At 45.8% G+C, this 18,468-nt stretch overlaps 1 protein-coding gene across 2 annotated transcripts in view; it reads right to left on the reverse strand.

Moving 5' to 3' along the window:
* Positions 1–18,468, reverse strand: part of VPS35L (VPS35 endosomal protein sorting factor like) — a 115,677-nt gene that overhangs the window by 31,680 nt on the left and 65,529 nt on the right. For both annotated transcript variants that reach the window (XM_004750283.3, XM_045072052.1), the window contains exons 20-26: positions 14,545–14,607; positions 13,309–13,394; positions 11,800–11,880; positions 9,385–9,448; positions 6,773–6,871; positions 5,157–5,234; positions 3,815–3,929 (exon numbers count right to left, since the gene is read on the reverse strand). In XM_004750283.3, coding sequence (XP_004750340.2) covers positions 3,815–3,929; positions 5,157–5,234; positions 6,773–6,871; positions 9,385–9,448; positions 11,800–11,880; positions 13,309–13,394; positions 14,545–14,607 — 586 coding nt within the window. The remainder of the gene's footprint in view (positions 1–3,814; positions 3,930–5,156; positions 5,235–6,772; positions 6,872–9,384; positions 9,449–11,799; positions 11,881–13,308; positions 13,395–14,544; positions 14,608–18,468) is intronic.

The following is an 18,468-nucleotide window of genomic DNA, read 5'->3' on the forward strand; positions in this document are numbered from 1 at the left end:
CGGGCTTTCACACCTCCCGTGCCTTTGCTCAAGCTCTTGCCCCCACTTGGAATGGGTCCTGCTTCCCTCCCCGCTCCTCCCGATTAACATGCGCTCCCCTTTGAAGACCAGCTCCAACAACACCTCCGCTATAAAACACCCTCCTTTCTCAGATTAGAAATCAGAAAGATAAAGGAACAAAGCCAAAAATAAAGGGCCAAAGAATCTGTTCTTGCTCTGACCTGGTAATAATCTTCTAGAAAGAGCCACTCGCAAACAAGAGCAAGAACTTATCCAGAGACCCGGTTGAAAGAAAAGGTCCACGGGCGTCTCCAGGCGAGAAGCACGAGTCTTCTGTTTCTCCCTACTACTGGGGGCACTGGCTGGCTTTGGGACAACCCTGGCCCACCGGCAATCCACTCCACGGGCTACACCGGTATGACCAAAGGACCAGAACTGGGCCTCCCTTATAAAAGCCTTCGTCAGCATCCTAACGGGGCTGGCTGAGAGTTCAGCGGGAGTTTAACATGAGGCTGGACCCAGTCCCCGCAAAGCCACTGTCCAACACAGAAGATACAACTGAGGCTGAATTGGGGAGACCAGAAAATGATTTGGGGGGGGGAGGACTGGTTTATTACTATTTTTTAAGATTTTATCTTATAGAGTGAGAGAAAGAACATGATGGGGAGCAGCGGAGGGAGAGGGAGAAGCAGACTCGCCGCTGAGCAAGAGAGCCCGATGCAGGGGCTTGATCCCAGGACGCTGGGATCATGACCTGAGCCGAAGCCAGATGCTTAACTGACTAAGCCACCCAGGCACCAGGAGAGGACTGTTTTATAACCAGGGGTGTATGGGGGGGCAGAGAACAAAAGTGGCCCATTTCCACAAGCTTCATTTAATTTCTATGCAGCCTTCCCCCACTCGGTAATTGAATGTATAATTTATTTTGGCTAGCAAGTGCTACGTGTGGCTTTCAGAACAACACTAATAGGCTTCTAAGGTTCAGTGCCATAGCATTTAGAGAGTGGACTAAGAGTCAGCAGATAAATTATTAAACAGGAAGTGAACGCCACATTCCCGCCCCTCCTGCAGGGGCCTGAAGTGTGGGGCGAGGCAGACGGGGAGTCCCGGGCACGGACACCGAGGGCACTAACTCCCCGCACAGAGTGTACTGGCCCGTTCGGACACTGCTTATCTCCCGGTGTGGACTGAGGCCATCACGAGGCAGCACCACAGGGCAAAAGCCACCCAGGGCTCTTGTCAAATATTCTTGGAGCAGCAGATCTTTGATGATGGGGGAGCCTTTATTTAGCTTAAGAAATTAAAAAAAATATTAATATTTAATTTAAATATTAAAAAAAAAATTTAACCCCATCTAGGGTCCAGTCATAATAAGCTTGCCTGGGATCTACAGTATTTTAGAACAGGGTCCTGAGTTTCTAAGCTGGGAAAAGAAAGATCAAGGCTTCTAGAGCCTCTGTTCACAGTCTATAGCTCTGATAGCAGCAGCTCATAAGCCGTTCCGAATGGTTCAAGTTATGCAGAGCTCCAGAGTTCCCCCGTGAAGGCTACCATTCCAGAACTTTTAAAAAGGGAACCAGTTTATAGTAAGATTTTAAGTTTCTTACATCAATCTAAGCTAATCCTCTGATCTAGTCTTCCTTTTGCATAGCATCGGGGGTTTAGGGGTGGCTGTTCATTTTTGTCTCACCTTGTTTCTTGCTAACCCATCATGCTTACCAAAGCAGGCACCGGGAGAAAGTTCCACGTTCACCGACACACACCAAGGGCAGGCAGGGAGAGTAGATAAGCAATGCCCAAGGTAAGAAAACACACGGACCCAAAGCACCATGGCAATCACGAGGAGGACGGTGCCGAGCAGGGCAGACTGGGAAGGGCATCCAGCCAGAGCCGAGCTTTTAGCAAGAGTGGGCAGCAAAAGCCACCCTAACCAGGGGAGGCTTCTCATCACCTGCGTGAGAATTAAACAAACAAACAAACAAACCAACAAACACCAAACCAAACCAAACCCAAGTATCTGGGGGAAGATTATTTTAGAAAGAGGGAATGGCAGATACAAAGACTCTTGAGTTAGAATGCTGCTTCACATGTTCAGAGAACAGAAGCAAGCCACTGTGGCTTAAGGAGGTGCCAGATGAGGACAAGGGGCAGGCAGGCCCCGGATGGTCTGAGGACTCCCAGGGAAGGAGTTTGGTGTCATTCCAGATGTGGCAGGAAGCCGCTGGAGTTCCCAGGAGTCAAAAGCAAAGCTTAACCCCTCAAAAGGAGCAGGGGTAGCAATCACGGGTGAAGGCCGCGGGGCCCAGAGCCACCCCAGGTGAATGAAGATAAAACATTCTAGAGCTGCCGTGGAAGGTCGGCTCTCCAACCAACCTGGAGAATCCGCCCAGAGCAACGGCATCAAGTGGGGGACGGCCAACCCTGGCGTTGTCAGCTGGGAGCTCACGGAGGAGATGGGAGCGGAGAGCCGACCATCACTGAAAACACCGGCCCCCCTCGTACGTGGCCACACAAACCTCCCAGGCCGTCCCTCAAGCTTCCCCAATGCTGGCCCCACAGATGCTCTACCACAGCAGCAAGCCGCGCGGCCGGGAGTCAGAGCAGGCGCGGACCGCCCGCTCCTGAGCCCCTCCCTGCCTCGGCTCTGCCCCTGGGAAAGGGGGCACTGACCACAGGACCGCAGCCCACGGCTGTTGGGAGGACGGAATTAGACAGTATGTGCAGAAGGGCTCTTGACACACACACACGCTCCAGCGGAGGCATCCGGATCTCTGGCACGCCGCGGTACGGCTCTGTGCGCAGGTCCTTGATGCACAACGTCCCAGGAGGTGACAAGCACATCCTGTAGCAAACACCTGCCTGAGGGCTTTCTCTCAGCTCGAGTGTGGAGCAGGCAAGGGAGCCAGGGAGGTGATGATCTAGAAACAGCCCTCATGCAACAACAGACGGAACAGATCAAGAACATACATCCGTGGGGCAGTGCCAAGGCCGTCCGACACCCCCTCCCAGCAGTCCCTGGTGGCAATGAACCTCAGCTGCCCACAGCGGTTACCTGGCCAGCAGCGCACCTTTCATTGGCTTCCTTCCCTTCTCCGTCTCAGCCCCCCAGCACCTGACTGACACTCTCGGGGACTGCCGCCCAAGTAAACCGTCTGGCTCCTGAACCTTGTACAGATATGGGTCTGGGGCAGAATTTTTTTTTTTTTTAATAAACACTATATCCTTTAATAATAAAAACAGAACTCCTCATTGGTAACAAGCCAGAAGAAAATCAACATCACACAGCAAAGGCTGGGGCAGAATTTTTATCACTAACAGCAAGCTGGACAGAGTACCCTTTCTGTACTTATTAGCTTCCAGTTGTAGGTCTCTGGGGTTTCAAACAAACAAACAGCAACGAAAAATAAACAGCCATGTCCTGGGGTGAAGCAGTCCTAACTTGTAAAACTCTCTAGGCACACCTCTCCTGGAGTGTCGCGCTGCCTGCCGGGCCTGTGTGAGACAGGTTTCAGAAGGGCCTTGCGGGAAGGTAGCTTCACACTGTCATCTGTCTGACGCTATAAATGTGGGCACAGCCAGTGCGCTTCCTGCTACAGATACAGATTTAGAATTCGTTTCTCCATTAGTTCTTTCTTTCCTTTCTTCTTGGAGGAATCTCACGCTACACACACCTACCTGAGTCAGCTTTCCTAAACAGCCAGGGAACGAACAAAAACACACGAACACACACACACACACACACACCACCCCACCCCCCGAGTAGGCTTTCCTAAACAGCCAGGGAACACTCAAGAGGAGAGAACAACGGGCTTACCTTGGGAGAGGCACTGGTTGGCCAGGGCAACCTGACCGGAATGCAGGTAGAGATTGAGGCGCGTGAAGATGCCCACCAGCGAGGGAATGGTGATGAAGCAGTAGGCAACACAGGCCTAGAAGGACGGAAGAAACATGGCAGGTGACGTGAGCAACACCCCCACTGCAGCCTGGTCCTCCTGCTTTCATCCATCACATATTTTCAATTAAAAAACACTGACAAGGGGCGCCTGGGTGGCTCCGTGGGTTAAGCCTCTGCCTTCGGCTCAGGTCATGATCTCAGGGTCCTGGGATCAAGCCCCGTGTTGGGCTCTCTGCTCTACGGGGAGCCTGCTTCCCTCTCTCTCTCTGCCTGCCTCTCTGCCTACTTGTGATCTCTGTCTGTCAAATAAATAAATAAAATCTTAAAAAAATAATAATAAAATAGGGGCGCCTGGGTGGCTTGATGGGTTAAAGCCTTTGCCTTCGGCTCAGGTCATGATCCCAGGGTCCTGGTATGGAGCCACGCATCCGGCTCTCTGCTTGACAGGGAGCCTGCTTCCTCCTCTCTCTCTGCCTGCCTCTCTGCCTCCTTATGATCTCTGTCCGTCAAATAAATAAATAACATCTTAAAAAATAAATAAATAAAAAAAATAAAAAAAATAAAAAACACAGACAATAACGAAATCTCCTTCTGAGCCCCAATTTTCTCTTCTCGCCTCTGCAGCACACTCCAGATGCCTCTCTGGGAGGAGGGGGGCCAGGCAAATAAGAAGCATAAGGGGATAAGGAAAATAAACCCTCATCTGTCATAGCAGGAAGTAAATAGGTTGACACCTATTAGTGACTAAGCAGCAGGCTTTTAAACCAATTACTTAAAGATACGGCAGTAATTAGAAGAAATTGCTCGAAAAGGTTTTGAGGTGGTTGGCTCTTGAGAAAAGAGGTATAAAGTCAGGGCAGGGACAGTATGCTTATTTTCCATTGTCCTCTTTTTGATCCAATTCCATTAAAAAAAAAAAAACCCACAGATATGGATTGCTTTGATAAAAAGACTTTCCAGATATAGGCACGAGCCAGAGGTAATTCAGCTGGCAAAAAATGCAATCCACCTCTCAACACGGCCCACCCCACCTCTGCCCTTAACACGTATCCAAATGGAGACTTCTCTGGTCATTTATCTTAAAAAATCCCAAGAAAAGTGGTTCATCCATACATACTGGAGAAGGAAAAATTAATCTGGAAAATCGATACTTAACCACCCCTTAGGACACACTTGTCTTTTTCTGGGAAGAGCAACTTAGAAACTTGCAAATGAAACAACTGGAGGTTCAAAGTCAGGGAGTCTTATCTCTAGAACCTACCCGGACAAAGGCAGCCGTCTTTCTGGAATGATTTCCTTTCATTACTTTCCTCGTTTCCATTGCCAACCGGTTTACACTCTGGATTTATTAATTTAAAAAAAAAAAAAAAGGAAGACTTATGAGATGATGCTGACTCAGATTACCATCTTCCTAGAGATCTGGATGTTAACTGCATACAAGTCAACAAGAACCAGCTACGTGGGGCCCAGACGGGTTAGCTCTGAACCCCGACATGCCAGAGGGGTCATCCCCCTGCCTCAGTCTCAGCCTTGAGCAAACATCTCCAACAGGGTAAGAACAAAAGGCCCTCACTCAGTCATGCCTATCAACTGGCATTGTAAATGACCATTTTCTGGTTTAATGAATAGCCAGGGTTCACTTCATTTCCAGAAATCCCACACACTAAGCTTGAGATCTTAGCGATCCTAAGAGAAACCTCCAAATCCGAGAGGCAGCACGCAATTCAGCGATGCAATGCAGACATGAACTCTAAGGACAGAAACAGGAGCGTCCACATCACGCTCACGTGAGGCCTACGGGTGTGTTCTAAGAGCCGTGCATTTCTCAGCTTCCTTCACCACCACAACCCTACGAGGTGGACACAGTGAGCTCCCCCAGCCCCGATGTACAGAGGACGTCTTTACCGTTAGGCCTTAAATTCAGGAACACCACATAACCTGCTAAGCAGCAAACAAATATAAAACAAGGCTGCTCTCCTTGAATTTACACGAAGCGATTAAAGCCTTGGGGAATCTTTCCACAAACGTGAAAAGTTCAGACCCACGGTTCCCAAACTGTGTACCACGGCATCCTTGAGGGCTGGAGCAAACTCGCAGGGGCACCCACAATTTTTTAGGGAAACAGAGCTATGTTCCATTGTCGAGCACTGTGGAAAGCACCGGCCTTAGGAAGCTCATGGATTCAACACCAGACTGTGCCCTGTTCCTCACGGCGATGTCCTAGCTTGGGAGAAAGTGGGTTCTCAACAAGCTGCTCTGATTACAAGTACTGTGCAAAAACCAATGAGGGGAAAGAAAAATCAACATGGAGAACGAGGGTAGGGTTGCCAATCCGAGGGCAAGGTTCGAGAAGTGGTACAGTGCCCAACAAGTTATAGTCACTGGGATTATTTAAGAATAAAGATATATTCTTTTTCTTTTAATTCACATATATTGTTATTTCTAAGAGCTACCCAGTTGTTAGGGCGTGAACACTTAAGTTCTTCGGGTCTAACTTCTTAATCAACAGAACTGCTATTTCTTTCTTTGCTGTGGGGACACCACACAGAGCTACCAAGAACCAGCTAGCCTGGGACTCCAGTTAAGCTCTTAGAGCCATACGTTAATATTTCCGTAACTCATGAGTGCAACCCACTTTGCTGCTGACATATGGGACTGAGAATATGCTCATTTCAGAGAAAAAGCGGTTAAAAAAAAAAAAAAACCCATGCAAAGACTTAAGCAAAAATTGCAGATTTGATTAATCTTTGAGAAACCGGCTTTTATGCCCTGAAGAATAGAAGTGTTACGGGGCCACAAGACTCCCAGATTAAACTCCATGCTTGGCAGATAGTTAATACTTACTGAGAAAACAAATGAACAAATGAAAATCCTTACATGAATCAACTGCACAAGAACAGGTTCCAGGTTGCAAAACATTGACCGAGCCTCAACGTAAAAACTGAGCTGTTGTTCAAAATCACGGCCAAAGGAAACCTAGAAGCAAGGGAAAAGGTGCTGAGAATGTTACCCTAGGCACCTCGGAGCACACACCATTGAGAAGAGTTTCCCTGAGCTTCGACAGTAGGGAAAGTCTGTGATGTCAAGTCACCAAAAATATGAATGGGTGGAAATGTCCAGGGTATGCAAGGGCGCGTACGTGCGCGCGCGTGCGCACACACACACACACACACACACGAATTTACATTTGCCTCTGCAGCACACTCCAGATGGCTCTTTGGCAGGAGGGGAATAGGCAAATAAGGAGCAGAAGGGGGTAAGAAAAATAAACCCTCATCTGTCATAGCAGGAAGTAAATAGGTTAACACCTGTTAGACTTTACATGACTCTGCCCAGCATGTAACTGGAATATTACTATTACTATTACTACCTCTTCTTTGTGACATGAGCACTGGAGTAGAACATAAAAAGACCAAAGGGTAGTACAGAACAGTATCTCAGAATGTAAATCGGATTTCCCAGGCTAGAAGGAAACGCCTGGAAAGAAAATAATGGACTTTTATTTGTCAGCTGTGGCCTTTTCACAGAACATAAATTTGGTTATTGGGAGCCATTGGTCAGAGGGATTTCCCTAATAAGAGCCACACCTTTTTGCTTCCTGATGGGGAGTCCAAACCCGGCAACTTACGGGTGGCCGGGGGAGCCAGAAGTGGAAATTTCTCCATCAATAAAAATTTATTTCTTCAAATTTATGAACAGCTGGTTAGGAGGACATCCTTGACTGTTACAGCAATCATTTTTGCCCAGAGGAGGTTTAACATTGCTATTTCCATTAAAGCTATCAGGTTTCCCATCCTATTTCTGCATATTCTTTTCCATTCTAACTGGGTGGTTCTCAGACAAACCCATAAAGGGATAAAATACCACCTGATCATCCTATAAATGAAGGACAAGGAGAGTCCCAAGGTAAAAGGTGCATTTCCCAACACAGCAGTTGAAAGGTTAATTCTGATTCTGCATGAAAATGGATTATTTTACCTACAGAGTCAGGAAGGATGAGGCTGACCCCTCCTGTTGAACAAGTCACATTTTCAGGGTCCTTTTCAAAGTGATCTAGTTATTTATCTCTCGGTCAGCTTTCCTCTTGACATTTATATTAAAATAAGGCGCCAGCAGAGGTTGCTACTTAAGCTTTGTGCACAAAGAAGGAAAACAATGGTGGTTCTGGCTAGGAGGGGCCGCTGGGGGGCGACTGGGGGAGGGGTTGTTCCCAAAGAAGGCTGTAAGAATCCCTTCCACTCTGCCAGGCCTTTTGCAGTGTCCTTGTGGTGGAGTCTACTTTCCCGTCTCTCCAAGGGAACAGCCCTGGTGACTGCTTTGACCAACAGAATGCAGCAGGATTGGACGGCAGTCACTGAGTGATCGCAGGACTTTGGTCTTAAAAGGCCCCACAGCTTCTGTCCATGCCTGCACCATACAAAACAGCTTGGCTGAGAAGGTTAGATGGTGGCAGAATGGCAGAAAGAGGCCACGCCAGTGAGAAATGAGGCCCCAAAAGCCAGCACCAAGAGCCTAAACATGGGAACGAGGCTGTCCCGGATCCTCCGTGGCCCCGATCCTGGTACACGGAGCAACCTGGCTCCAGTCAACCCCTAGGATTGTTAAGAATTAATAAATCAGGGGCGCCTGGGTGGCTCAGTGGGTTAAAGCCTCTGCCTTCGGCTCAGGTCATGATCCCAGGGTCCTAGGATCAAGCCCCACGTCAGGCTCTCTACTCAGCGGGGAGCCTGCTTCCCTTCCTCTCTCTCTGACTGCTACCTGTGATCTCTGTCAAATAAATAAATAAAATCTTTTAAAAAAGGAATTAATAAAACACAGTAACTGAAAGCTGCAAAGTCTTGTGGTGAGTTGTTGCGCACAATCTTGCCCCTCCCCCCAGCATCCTTCCGCCATCACATCGGGTGCCCTTGGGAGTCCTTAACCCCGACTCCCAGGATCCATGGGATCTGCAGTTGCACAGGCGTGCGAAGGTCTCCCAGGCCTGGCCAGTGTGTTCCTTCCCCCTCACTGCGCCAACTCGTGCAGGGATGAGCCAGTTACCTTTAATCTAGTTAGTCTAGAGACTCAATCCCAGGACTTCCCCTGGAGCCCTTTCTGCGGGGTGGCAGCGCTGGCAGGCTTGGGGACCCAGGGCTCTACATGGGAGTGAGCCTGCCAGGGAGGACACTATGGGAGCGGAACCTGGAGCCACAGACCTACAGAGGGCAGGAGCCAGCTGCTCCTTCAGAGAGCTCCATTCCTGGACTTGGCGTCCCCCATCCAAATCTCTCCCTCCCCCTTTTATTTTTTTATTCCTTAGGTCAGTTTGGTCTTGGCTCTCTCTGCCCCCAGGGGAGTGCTGGCTAATGTAAGATGTTTTCTAATTTCATCTTATCATAATAAAAATGAAAAGCACCAGGGAACATAATGTTAACTGCTTTCACCGGAGTTAAGGACAAACAATTACATCACATTTCCAAGTGCCCTGAACCTTCTTCCCCAATACTTACCATTTTTATAAATCCATTAATCAAATATGCCAGCATTCTTTTCTCATCCTCCAGAGTGAGTGCACTAAAATCAATAATGGTACATAATTAACACTGAGGTAACAAACGAAAGTTTCTAAGGAATATATAAGAAGTAAATGATTTAACAGGTAAGGACATTTTGCATTTTCTAGATTTTCTAGATTTTCTAGCCCCCAACAGGCTGCGTGTGTGTGTTTCTTCTGATGAAAATATATCATCTAAATGAACTTAACTTAAATGTGTTTCTCATCTCTCTCAAAGATGACGTTTTCAGAGCATATTTATTAATAGCAAAGGAGAAGGAAACTTTCCCTTGGAACTTGGACAGCAAGGTCCAACTGCAAATTTTGCATTCTGGAGAAGCTGTGTTCCACATTTTGGAATAAAAAATTTCAAATAAGCAGTTAAGTCGAAAGAATTCCACAAGAAACATCCATGTATCTACCACCAGGATCCCACCATTACCATTTTACTGTATTTGCTTTATCACGTAACTATCCACTTCCCTCTCCAACCATCAAATCCAGCTCATTCTGGGGAAGCATATTCAAGTAAATTACAGATTGCGATTGCCTCTATCTAACGGCAGTATTAATACAAATATACATAAGACAGTGTCATGTCCTTAAGCTTCAACTACACACGTAAAGGCCTAGTAACAGTTCCCCAAATTTATTTTTTAAAAAAACTTAAGCGCCTAGAGAAAACAGGAGCCAAGTCTTTTGTGTGTTGGTTTGTCCTGGGGGAGAGTAAGTATTGGCAAAAACTGCACTCTGTCCGCTAACAAAGCAATGTCCCTTTCGTTCTTTGAGACTCCACTGCCCAGCCCCCTCTGCAGCTGGGTATAACCAGAGGACGGTTCTAGCCAAGGGGATGTGAGCACAAGTGAGGGTGAGCCATCCAAGTTTCTCGCAGAAAGAAAACTGCTGTCCTCCAATGCCCGCAGGCTGGACATGGACATGGTCGTGGTAAGCCAGCTTCAGCCCCTGGGGATGGCCAAGCAACAAGACGGAAGGAGCCTGGGGCGCCTGGGTGGCTCAGTGGGTTAAAGCCTCTGCCTTTGGCTCGGGTCATGATCTCAGGGTCCTGGGATCGAGCCCCGCATGGGGCTCTCTGCTTAGCAAGGAGCCTGCTTCCTCCTCTCTCGCTCTCTCTGCCTGCCTCTCTGCCTACTTGTGATCTCTGTCAAATAAATAAATAAAAATTAAAAAAAAAAAAAAAAGACAGAAAGAGCCTGGATAGCACTCTATAGTACAGTGACCCTACCCCAACCTTCTGATCTCACACCTTTAGCAAGATAGAAATAAAGCTTCTATTTTGCTGAAGCTAAAAACCCGGTATCCTGGTAAGACAGGTGCTTTTCTGTTGTGTTTTGTGCCTTTATTTCTATTTCTGTCCAACTAAAAAGCCTATTGGTTCCATGTGTTATGAAAAGTCTTGATATTTTGATTTTGAAAACTATTCAAGAGGTTGACAAGGCAAGATCATGAAGATAAGGATTCCAAAGTTCAGAAGAAAAAAAAAAGTAAAATTCATCTTGCTGACTGTTAAGTTCCAAAACCGCTTTCTCCATTCTTATAACATTTTCCAGTGACTCAAGCTGCTGTACTTAAAAATTCTTTGGGGACTAAAATTTCAGCTACAAATACGCAGGACTGCTTCAAACACAATCACGTGGAAGCACGTAAGGGAAAAAAAAAACTAGAAAGAAAAGGAGTGACAGTTTGGCCTCTGACCCAAGAGGTAAGGGCAACTTGTAGGACTGAGTCTCAAGTCTACTGAAAACCTCCAGCCCTTCATGTAAGGGACAGAAGCCATTTCATCTGAACTTCAAATAACTGGCTAATAATGAGAAAAAATGTACAGCTATGTTACCGGATGAGTGAACTCATTATTATCCTATCTGGTACTCTTAAATCTCCAGGAGATGTGGAGTTTGAGTTCACTTGGATGAAACCAGCCTTTTCCTGTCAACAGAAACCCCTTTGTAAAAACATCTGCCATCTTGGGGCACTTCAGTGGCGCACTCGGTTGACTGTCTCTTGGTTTAGGCTGAGGCCATGATCTCTGAGCCCCACCTCAGGGTCCTTGCTCAGCAGGGAGTCTGCATGGATTCTCTCCCTCTGCCCCTCCCCCAACTAGCTCTTGCTCTCTTGCTCTCTCTCAAATCACTCTTCAAGAACAACAACAAACCTGCCATTTCATTTTCTCAGGAAGGTTCATCTCAGCCTCTCTCTTCTCCTGAACTGGAATGCCCTCATTAGCAAGAGTTTTAATAGACCCCATAAAATGATATTACCCATAGTGGCAGCTTAATGCAGTAATTCCCCAATGTACTATTATGTGGTATTAAGACCCAATCCCTGTGGTGTCTCAGCCTTGGGCGCGGCTTACTTCACAGAGTCATGCATGGTCTTGCACACGTGCAAAAGGGCGTTCAGAATGACAGGGTCCTTTGTGGGTTCTTGCTGATGCCTACAAGACATTTAAAGATGACAGTAAAAGTTATGTCCACTCACAGCAATGAAGGCACGAGCTGAGTTTTTCCTTTGTTGCGTATATTTGAGATAAAGCATCTTACCCAGTTGGCATTGGCAATGGTTGGTTTTAATTCTTCTTCCAATAACAATAACAAGCTTGCTTTTCTGCACATATTATACCTTCTCCTAAAATTACCGTAAGTCCTACAAAATCACAGGAAAGCTGCTGCATTTCTTAAGCCAGACAATGGGCAAGCCTGATTTTTTTTTTTTAACTACGTTTCTTCCTAAAGCTGTCTACAACCTGTCTATAACTGTGTTAAATGCCAGACAAAACCGTAATTTGGCTTTTCAAATAATACAGAAGGACAAGGTCTTATAACAAATCATTACCTAAGTAAAGGAGGTATATTTGTTCTAAGCATATGGAATTAATCTTTTAGGAAGACAACCCAAGGAAAGCTTAAAACATATATTATTCAGGGCGCCTGGGTGGCTCAGTGGGTTAAGCCACTGCCTTCAGCTCAGGTCATGATCTCAGGGTCCTGGGATCGAGTCCCGTATCGGGCTCTCTGCTCAGCGGGGAGCCTGCTTCCCTCTCTCTCTCTCTCTCTCTGCCTGCCTCTCCGTCTACTTGTGATTTCTCTCTGTCAAATAAATAAATAAATAAAATCTTTAAAAAAAAATCTTTAAAAAAATTAAAAACAAAAAAACATATTATTCAAACAACGTCTAATTCAATTTTCCCAACTGGGGTTTACTGAAGTTCCATCTTAACACACCTTATTTTACCCTATCTATATATTTAATATTTTAAGCAACTTTAACTTTTTAAGTTTAACTCTGTCTTAGAAAAAATACATGAAAACACCAATTAAACTAGTTGTATTATATATTGTCAAATATACTTAAATATACAAATTTTAAAATCAAAATCAAAATCTCTCTTCCCCAGGCCACCTAGAATTATTTCCTGTACCGCCAACAGTAGGCTGTTTGGGGAAACACAGATGTAGTCAAAAGGAAAGCAGTGAAATTTAAAAACCGATCACAAATCTAAGCACGGAAGATGGAAAGCTTTCTCGCTCTGCGACCTTGACAAGTATGACTTAATTTTTATCTTTTAGAATGTTACTCCCTAAGTAGTTAGTTCATTAACAGACGGCTCCTTCCAAAAACACACTGGAATACAATGTAGGTGACAGCAGGGCTCTGGCTACTCCTTATGACTCCGTCTGCTTAGGCACTGATTACAAACTTTTATCACGATTGCTCCTTTTAATGTGGTTTTCCTCTCCATGTTATTTCAGAGGTTAAATGCATACAGATCATTAGGCCTCCAAGGATACGGAGTGACTCCTACCCACACGCATCACAGGGGCACTGGCAATCCAAACTTCTGGTGACGCCGTGTTATACTTACTTGATAAAAACTTCCATGATGCACTTGCAAACCTCCACCCGCACACTCTCTTTTTGGAACATGTCCAGAAACGGCAGAAATTTTTCCTAAAAACAAACAAATAAATAAAAGCACTCTCCATGCCACTGACACAAGTTGCTGGAAGGGATTTGTGGGTCCCTTTTCCTTTGAAGCTCAGAGCAGAGAAAGAGCTGTTCATCTCTCTGAGGTGGGTCAGATGAGGACCCACGTGAAAGCGGGTTTGTGAAAGCTAGGAGGGTTAAAACCACTCAGACGTGCCAGGGGTCAGGGCTGGGGCCAGTGAACACTAGGGGAACGATCTGAGCAAGCTTCAGATGACGATGTGCTTCTCCAGATAACAACACACAAGGTGGGCTTCTGACTTTTTTACAATTGTATTGACCAGAGAAAGAAGAGCCAGTTGTTCAGAGTGGCCCCCACATTCTGACTCTACACTTACTAACTGTGCCACCTGACTCAAGTTACTCCACACTTCTCCAGCACCAGTCTTCCCATCTGTAAAGTGGGAATCATAACTGCTCCTACGTCCTAGCGGTGTTGTGAAAACGGTACGAGGCAATGCATGCAAAGATCTCAGCAGGTGCTTGGAGTATGGCAAAGCTCAAAAAAAAATCAGAGGTCCTACTTTTAACATAAACAAGAAACCAACACAGTTCTGTGAGTGTTCATAAATGGAAACCAGAAGACACAGGGGCGGCAGGGAAGAGATTTGTACTTGCCCAAGGCAACGCAGCTGATGTGAAGGGGCATCATGCGATATTTTAAAATATGAGGGACGCATAAAAAAATGTCAACTGTCAGAGACTGAGACAATGATGAGTTCGACCTATTTCAGAGTGTCAACGAGGCTGCATGTGTGATAGAAAGCAAGTGTCATATGAAAATCAGTGTGGAAGAGGAAATGAGGAAGAAGATGTCCAGTCTGACTCCGAGGTTTGAGAAGCTGTAGGGCGTTCAAGAGAGGCACACATTCCATCAGCGAGGCACGAAAGAAATAAAGATAATCTTTTTCTCTCACAGTCTGGGTACTCATTTTTCAAGCACTCACTAAACTGTTATGCCATAAATATTGAAGTTGTTTATACCAACTGCTTCCTAAAGGGAACTGTTAAGTATTTCTTTTGGCCTGGGGCATCATGAAAACATGACTGAGACACTGAGTGAACCTCTCACTCAGACACAAATTTCCAAAGGTAATTAAGGAACACTACTTACCACTGAGAAAAGAACAGAGAAATCATGGAAGTGGGCAATCACCTTCTTAATTATTGACTGAAGCTGCAAAACCAAACAGGAAACACATTATTAAATATTAAATAAGTTTATTTATTCATTATTAAATAAGTTTAATAAAACTTGGATATATTTTTTCAAGATTTTATTTCTAGGTATTCTCTACACCCAACGTGGGGCTCGAACTCACAACGCCAAGATCAAGAGTCACACGTTCACCCAACTGAGCCAGCCACGTACTCCAAAAGTTGGATATTTCTAAAAGGCAACGACCTTCTTTCATAATTTGAAATTACAATTACAATAAAGGAGAGCTGGATGTCTCAGGAACGGGAGATTACTGGGGGTAGGTTAGGCCCCGTCTCAGTCTTGAGTTTGCCCATCTTACTCTGCAGTCTTGGGGAAGCCACTTCTTACCCTCATCTTCCTCTTCCATAAAATGGAGAGTAAAGCAGTATCTTGTTCACGGTGAGGGTTAAATGGGATGGTTCATGTGACGTGCTTAGAGCAGTACAGTGTCTTTCCTTGGAAAGCTGTCTATTAAAATCAGCTATGAATATTTGGGGTGGGGGAGGGGCAGTAATTCATCAAAGGGCCCCAGAGCCATCACAACTACTCAATGTAGCTATTGCAGGTCAAAAGCAGCCAGAGGGACTTATGTGAACAAATGGGCATGGCTGGTTCCAATAAAACTTTATTCACAATAACAGATGGTGAGCTACATTACATATGGTCGGTCTATGGGGTGTACTTTGCAGACCCCTGTTCTAGCCCATCATGGCCTGGTGTTTCTTGACGATTTCCGTGGAGAGGCAATGAACAGACTTTACTGGCAGAGTCAAACATCACATCATTACCCGAGGATGGTGGTGCAGTCTCTAAGCTTGGCCCCAGAGACCCAGGCACTGATGTCCACCACCCCTCACCCTGAGATGCACACGGCCTTGTTGATGGAAAAAACCACAAGGGTGCTTCTTCTACGGAAAATATAAACCCTTGCCCCTGGTTACTGTCAAGAAGAGAAAATTTACTGACAGGTGCTTTTGTTTATATTAAAAATGCTGCTGTTGAAATCACTTAACAAGGAAAATGCTCATGGTCTAAAAATAAAGCATTAAGCAGTAGGAGCCCTACTTCATAATTAAGTAGCTTACTAGGTCGGTCAAGCAAAAGACTAATGAAGACGGCAAAACTGTGCCACACAAGGCTGCGAGGCAGAGCAGTGTGAGGTACTGGAGAGAACCGTTTCGGGAACCCTATCTACTGCAACTAATCCCAGGAAAACATGACATTGTTTTAATATTTAAGTCACACATAATACATCTCTCCCAAATTAGATGTTTTTCCCTTCACTACGAAAATGCTGAAAACCAAGAAAATTCAAAGAACATGTGACCAACAGCCACTTACTTGCCCCTCAGATTCTACAGTGACTAACATTTTATGACAATGTGCTCTACCTCCTCGCCTACCCACCCAACTCATGGCAGAATTTGTAGACACGCAATCCACACACATTTTCAATTCGCCGATTTTTAATACGTTGCTAAATCGGCCTTACCGTTCTATGTAAGACATCTATTTTTTTTCCCCCCAAACCATGATGAGTAGACTGCATGTTTCAGATCTATCACCCCTCAATACTTCATTTGAGTTTCCTAATCATCATACTCCCTGACACTTCTACGGAGCTGTATCAAATTCATGGAAGTTAACACTGACAGACGCAAACACTTATCTAACTCAATCATCCATGGTCCCTCCTGTCCACTGTCTCAGTTTATGTTCTCTATGGAATGATTTTTCCCTCTCTGCAGCATGGGGCCCAGTCCAGGATCACGCATTGCTTTCCATTTTCGTGGCTCTTTAGCCTCTGTTAATACAGAACAGCGCCTTAGCCTGTGTCCTTAATGAAAACGGGGGTTTGGAAGAATACAGGCGGATTACTTCATAGAATGTTCCTCAACGGGGGCATGACGACTGTTCCCTCATGACTTAATTCAATCACGCTTTCTCAATGTCAAGGCTACAGACAGGATGCTGTTTCTTCCTCAGGGTGCCCCACCTGCCGCCACACGTATCCACTGGCTCCTCCCAGGTGACAGGACGTGTGATCAGCGGGTCAATGCCTGTCTGAGGTCTCCACTGTATGGTCACTAATTTTCCCCTGGCAGCTAAAACTCATTCTAGAAAGATCCAGAGGTATATGAAAATATTGCAGTCCTCCTCATACTCTCCCCCTAGACTGAGCATCGACCAAGCATTCGTGCCTGAAAATCGAGGTTTCTTATCTTTATTGCCTGTGATGGCTGCAAACAGAGACCTCTGAACTCTCATTTCTTCCCCGACTCGCTCAGCACCCCATGTCGGCCTTTCCCCTCATCAATCTATTCCCCCTAAGTTTGGACTCCTGGATTCGTACTTTAGGAATGGATCCATTACTGTCCTTACATCTTCCAGTGCTCAAACCAGGGGCCCGTGAGAGCCCCTTCCAAGGTGCTCCTGTGTCCTCTTCGTGCGCCCCACCCCCATCAGTTTTCTCGGAGTACTTCTTCACCCTGTGACACAAGAAAATGTTCCCGTTCCCTGTGTCCCTTCCCTAACCCAGACCTAGAGTTAAGCTAACCCCCGACAGACCCCAGACTGTTTCTTTTTTCTTGATACAACATGGCTGGTTCCAATAAAACGTTATTCCTGGGGAGCCTAGGTGTGCAGTCGGTTAAGCATCTGACTCTTGGTTTGCTCTGGGTCGTTGTGATGTCAGAGTGGTGAGATAGAGCCCAGCATCAGGCTCGACGCTTAGAGTGTGCTTGGGATTCTCTCTCCTTTTTTTTTTTTTTTTTAAGATTTTATTTATTTATTTGACAGAGGGAAATCACAAGCAGACGGAGAGGCAGGCAGAGAGAGAGAGAGGGAAGCAGGCTCCCCGCTGAGCAGAGAGCCTGATGCAGGACTCGATCCCAGGACCCTGAGATCATGACCTGAGCTGAAGGCAGAGGCTTAACCCACTGAGCCACCCAGGCGACCCTCCCTAAAAAATTTTTTTTAAATAACTTTATTCACAATAACAGATGGTGGGCTACATTACATATGGTCTATGGGATGTACTTTGCAGACCCCTGTTCTAGCCCATCATGGCCCTGTGTTTCTCGACGATTTCCGTGGAGAGGCAATGAACAGACTTTACTGGCAGAGTCAAACATCACATCATTACCCGAGGATGGTGGCGCAGTCTCTAAGCTTGGCACCAGAGAACCAGGCGCTGATGTCCACCACCCCTCTCCCTGAGATATTCACTGTTGACAGAGAGAACCACAGAGGTGCGTCTTCTAAGGAAAATATAAACCTCTTGCCCTGGTTACTGTCAAGAAGAGAAAATTTACTGACAGGTACTTTTGTTTATACTGAAAACACTGCGTTGAGATCATTTTAAATCGTGTAAGACAAGGGGCTCACAACTCACACGGAGGCTCTCCAGAATGCAGGCTAACCCCTAGGGTACCTTTTATAAATTGCTTCTAGATATGACAGAATTGTATAATGTAATTATTCCTTTCTCTCTTAGGAGCGGACTGCAACGGACTGAAATTATTATGTTAAAGTCTTCAATTAAATGGGTCCCTAGGAGTCAAGGTCTTACTAAATATTCCTCAACAAAAATTCTAATGCATCTCAGTCTTCACATGTGCCCAAGATCCTGATGACCCACAAGGGTACGACCCATCTCTCTACACGCTTCATTCACTCAGTGATGCTTACCAAGAGCCTGGTGTGCGAGACCATACAATGTTTTCATCACCCCTAGAAAAATGTCAGATACTCAGTGCCTCCTCAATAAATTCTAAAGATGAACTATTTTAATTAGCAAATGGGGAAAACACCCTTACCAAAATGTTAGAATTTTAA

This window comes from Mustela putorius, unplaced genomic scaffold, assembly GCF_011764305.1.
Source record: "Mustela putorius furo isolate JIRA1106 unplaced genomic scaffold, ASM1176430v1.1 tig00004007_pilon_pilon_pilon, whole genome shotgun sequence".
NCBI classification, from domain to species: domain Eukaryota; kingdom Metazoa; phylum Chordata; class Mammalia; order Carnivora; family Mustelidae; genus Mustela; species Mustela putorius.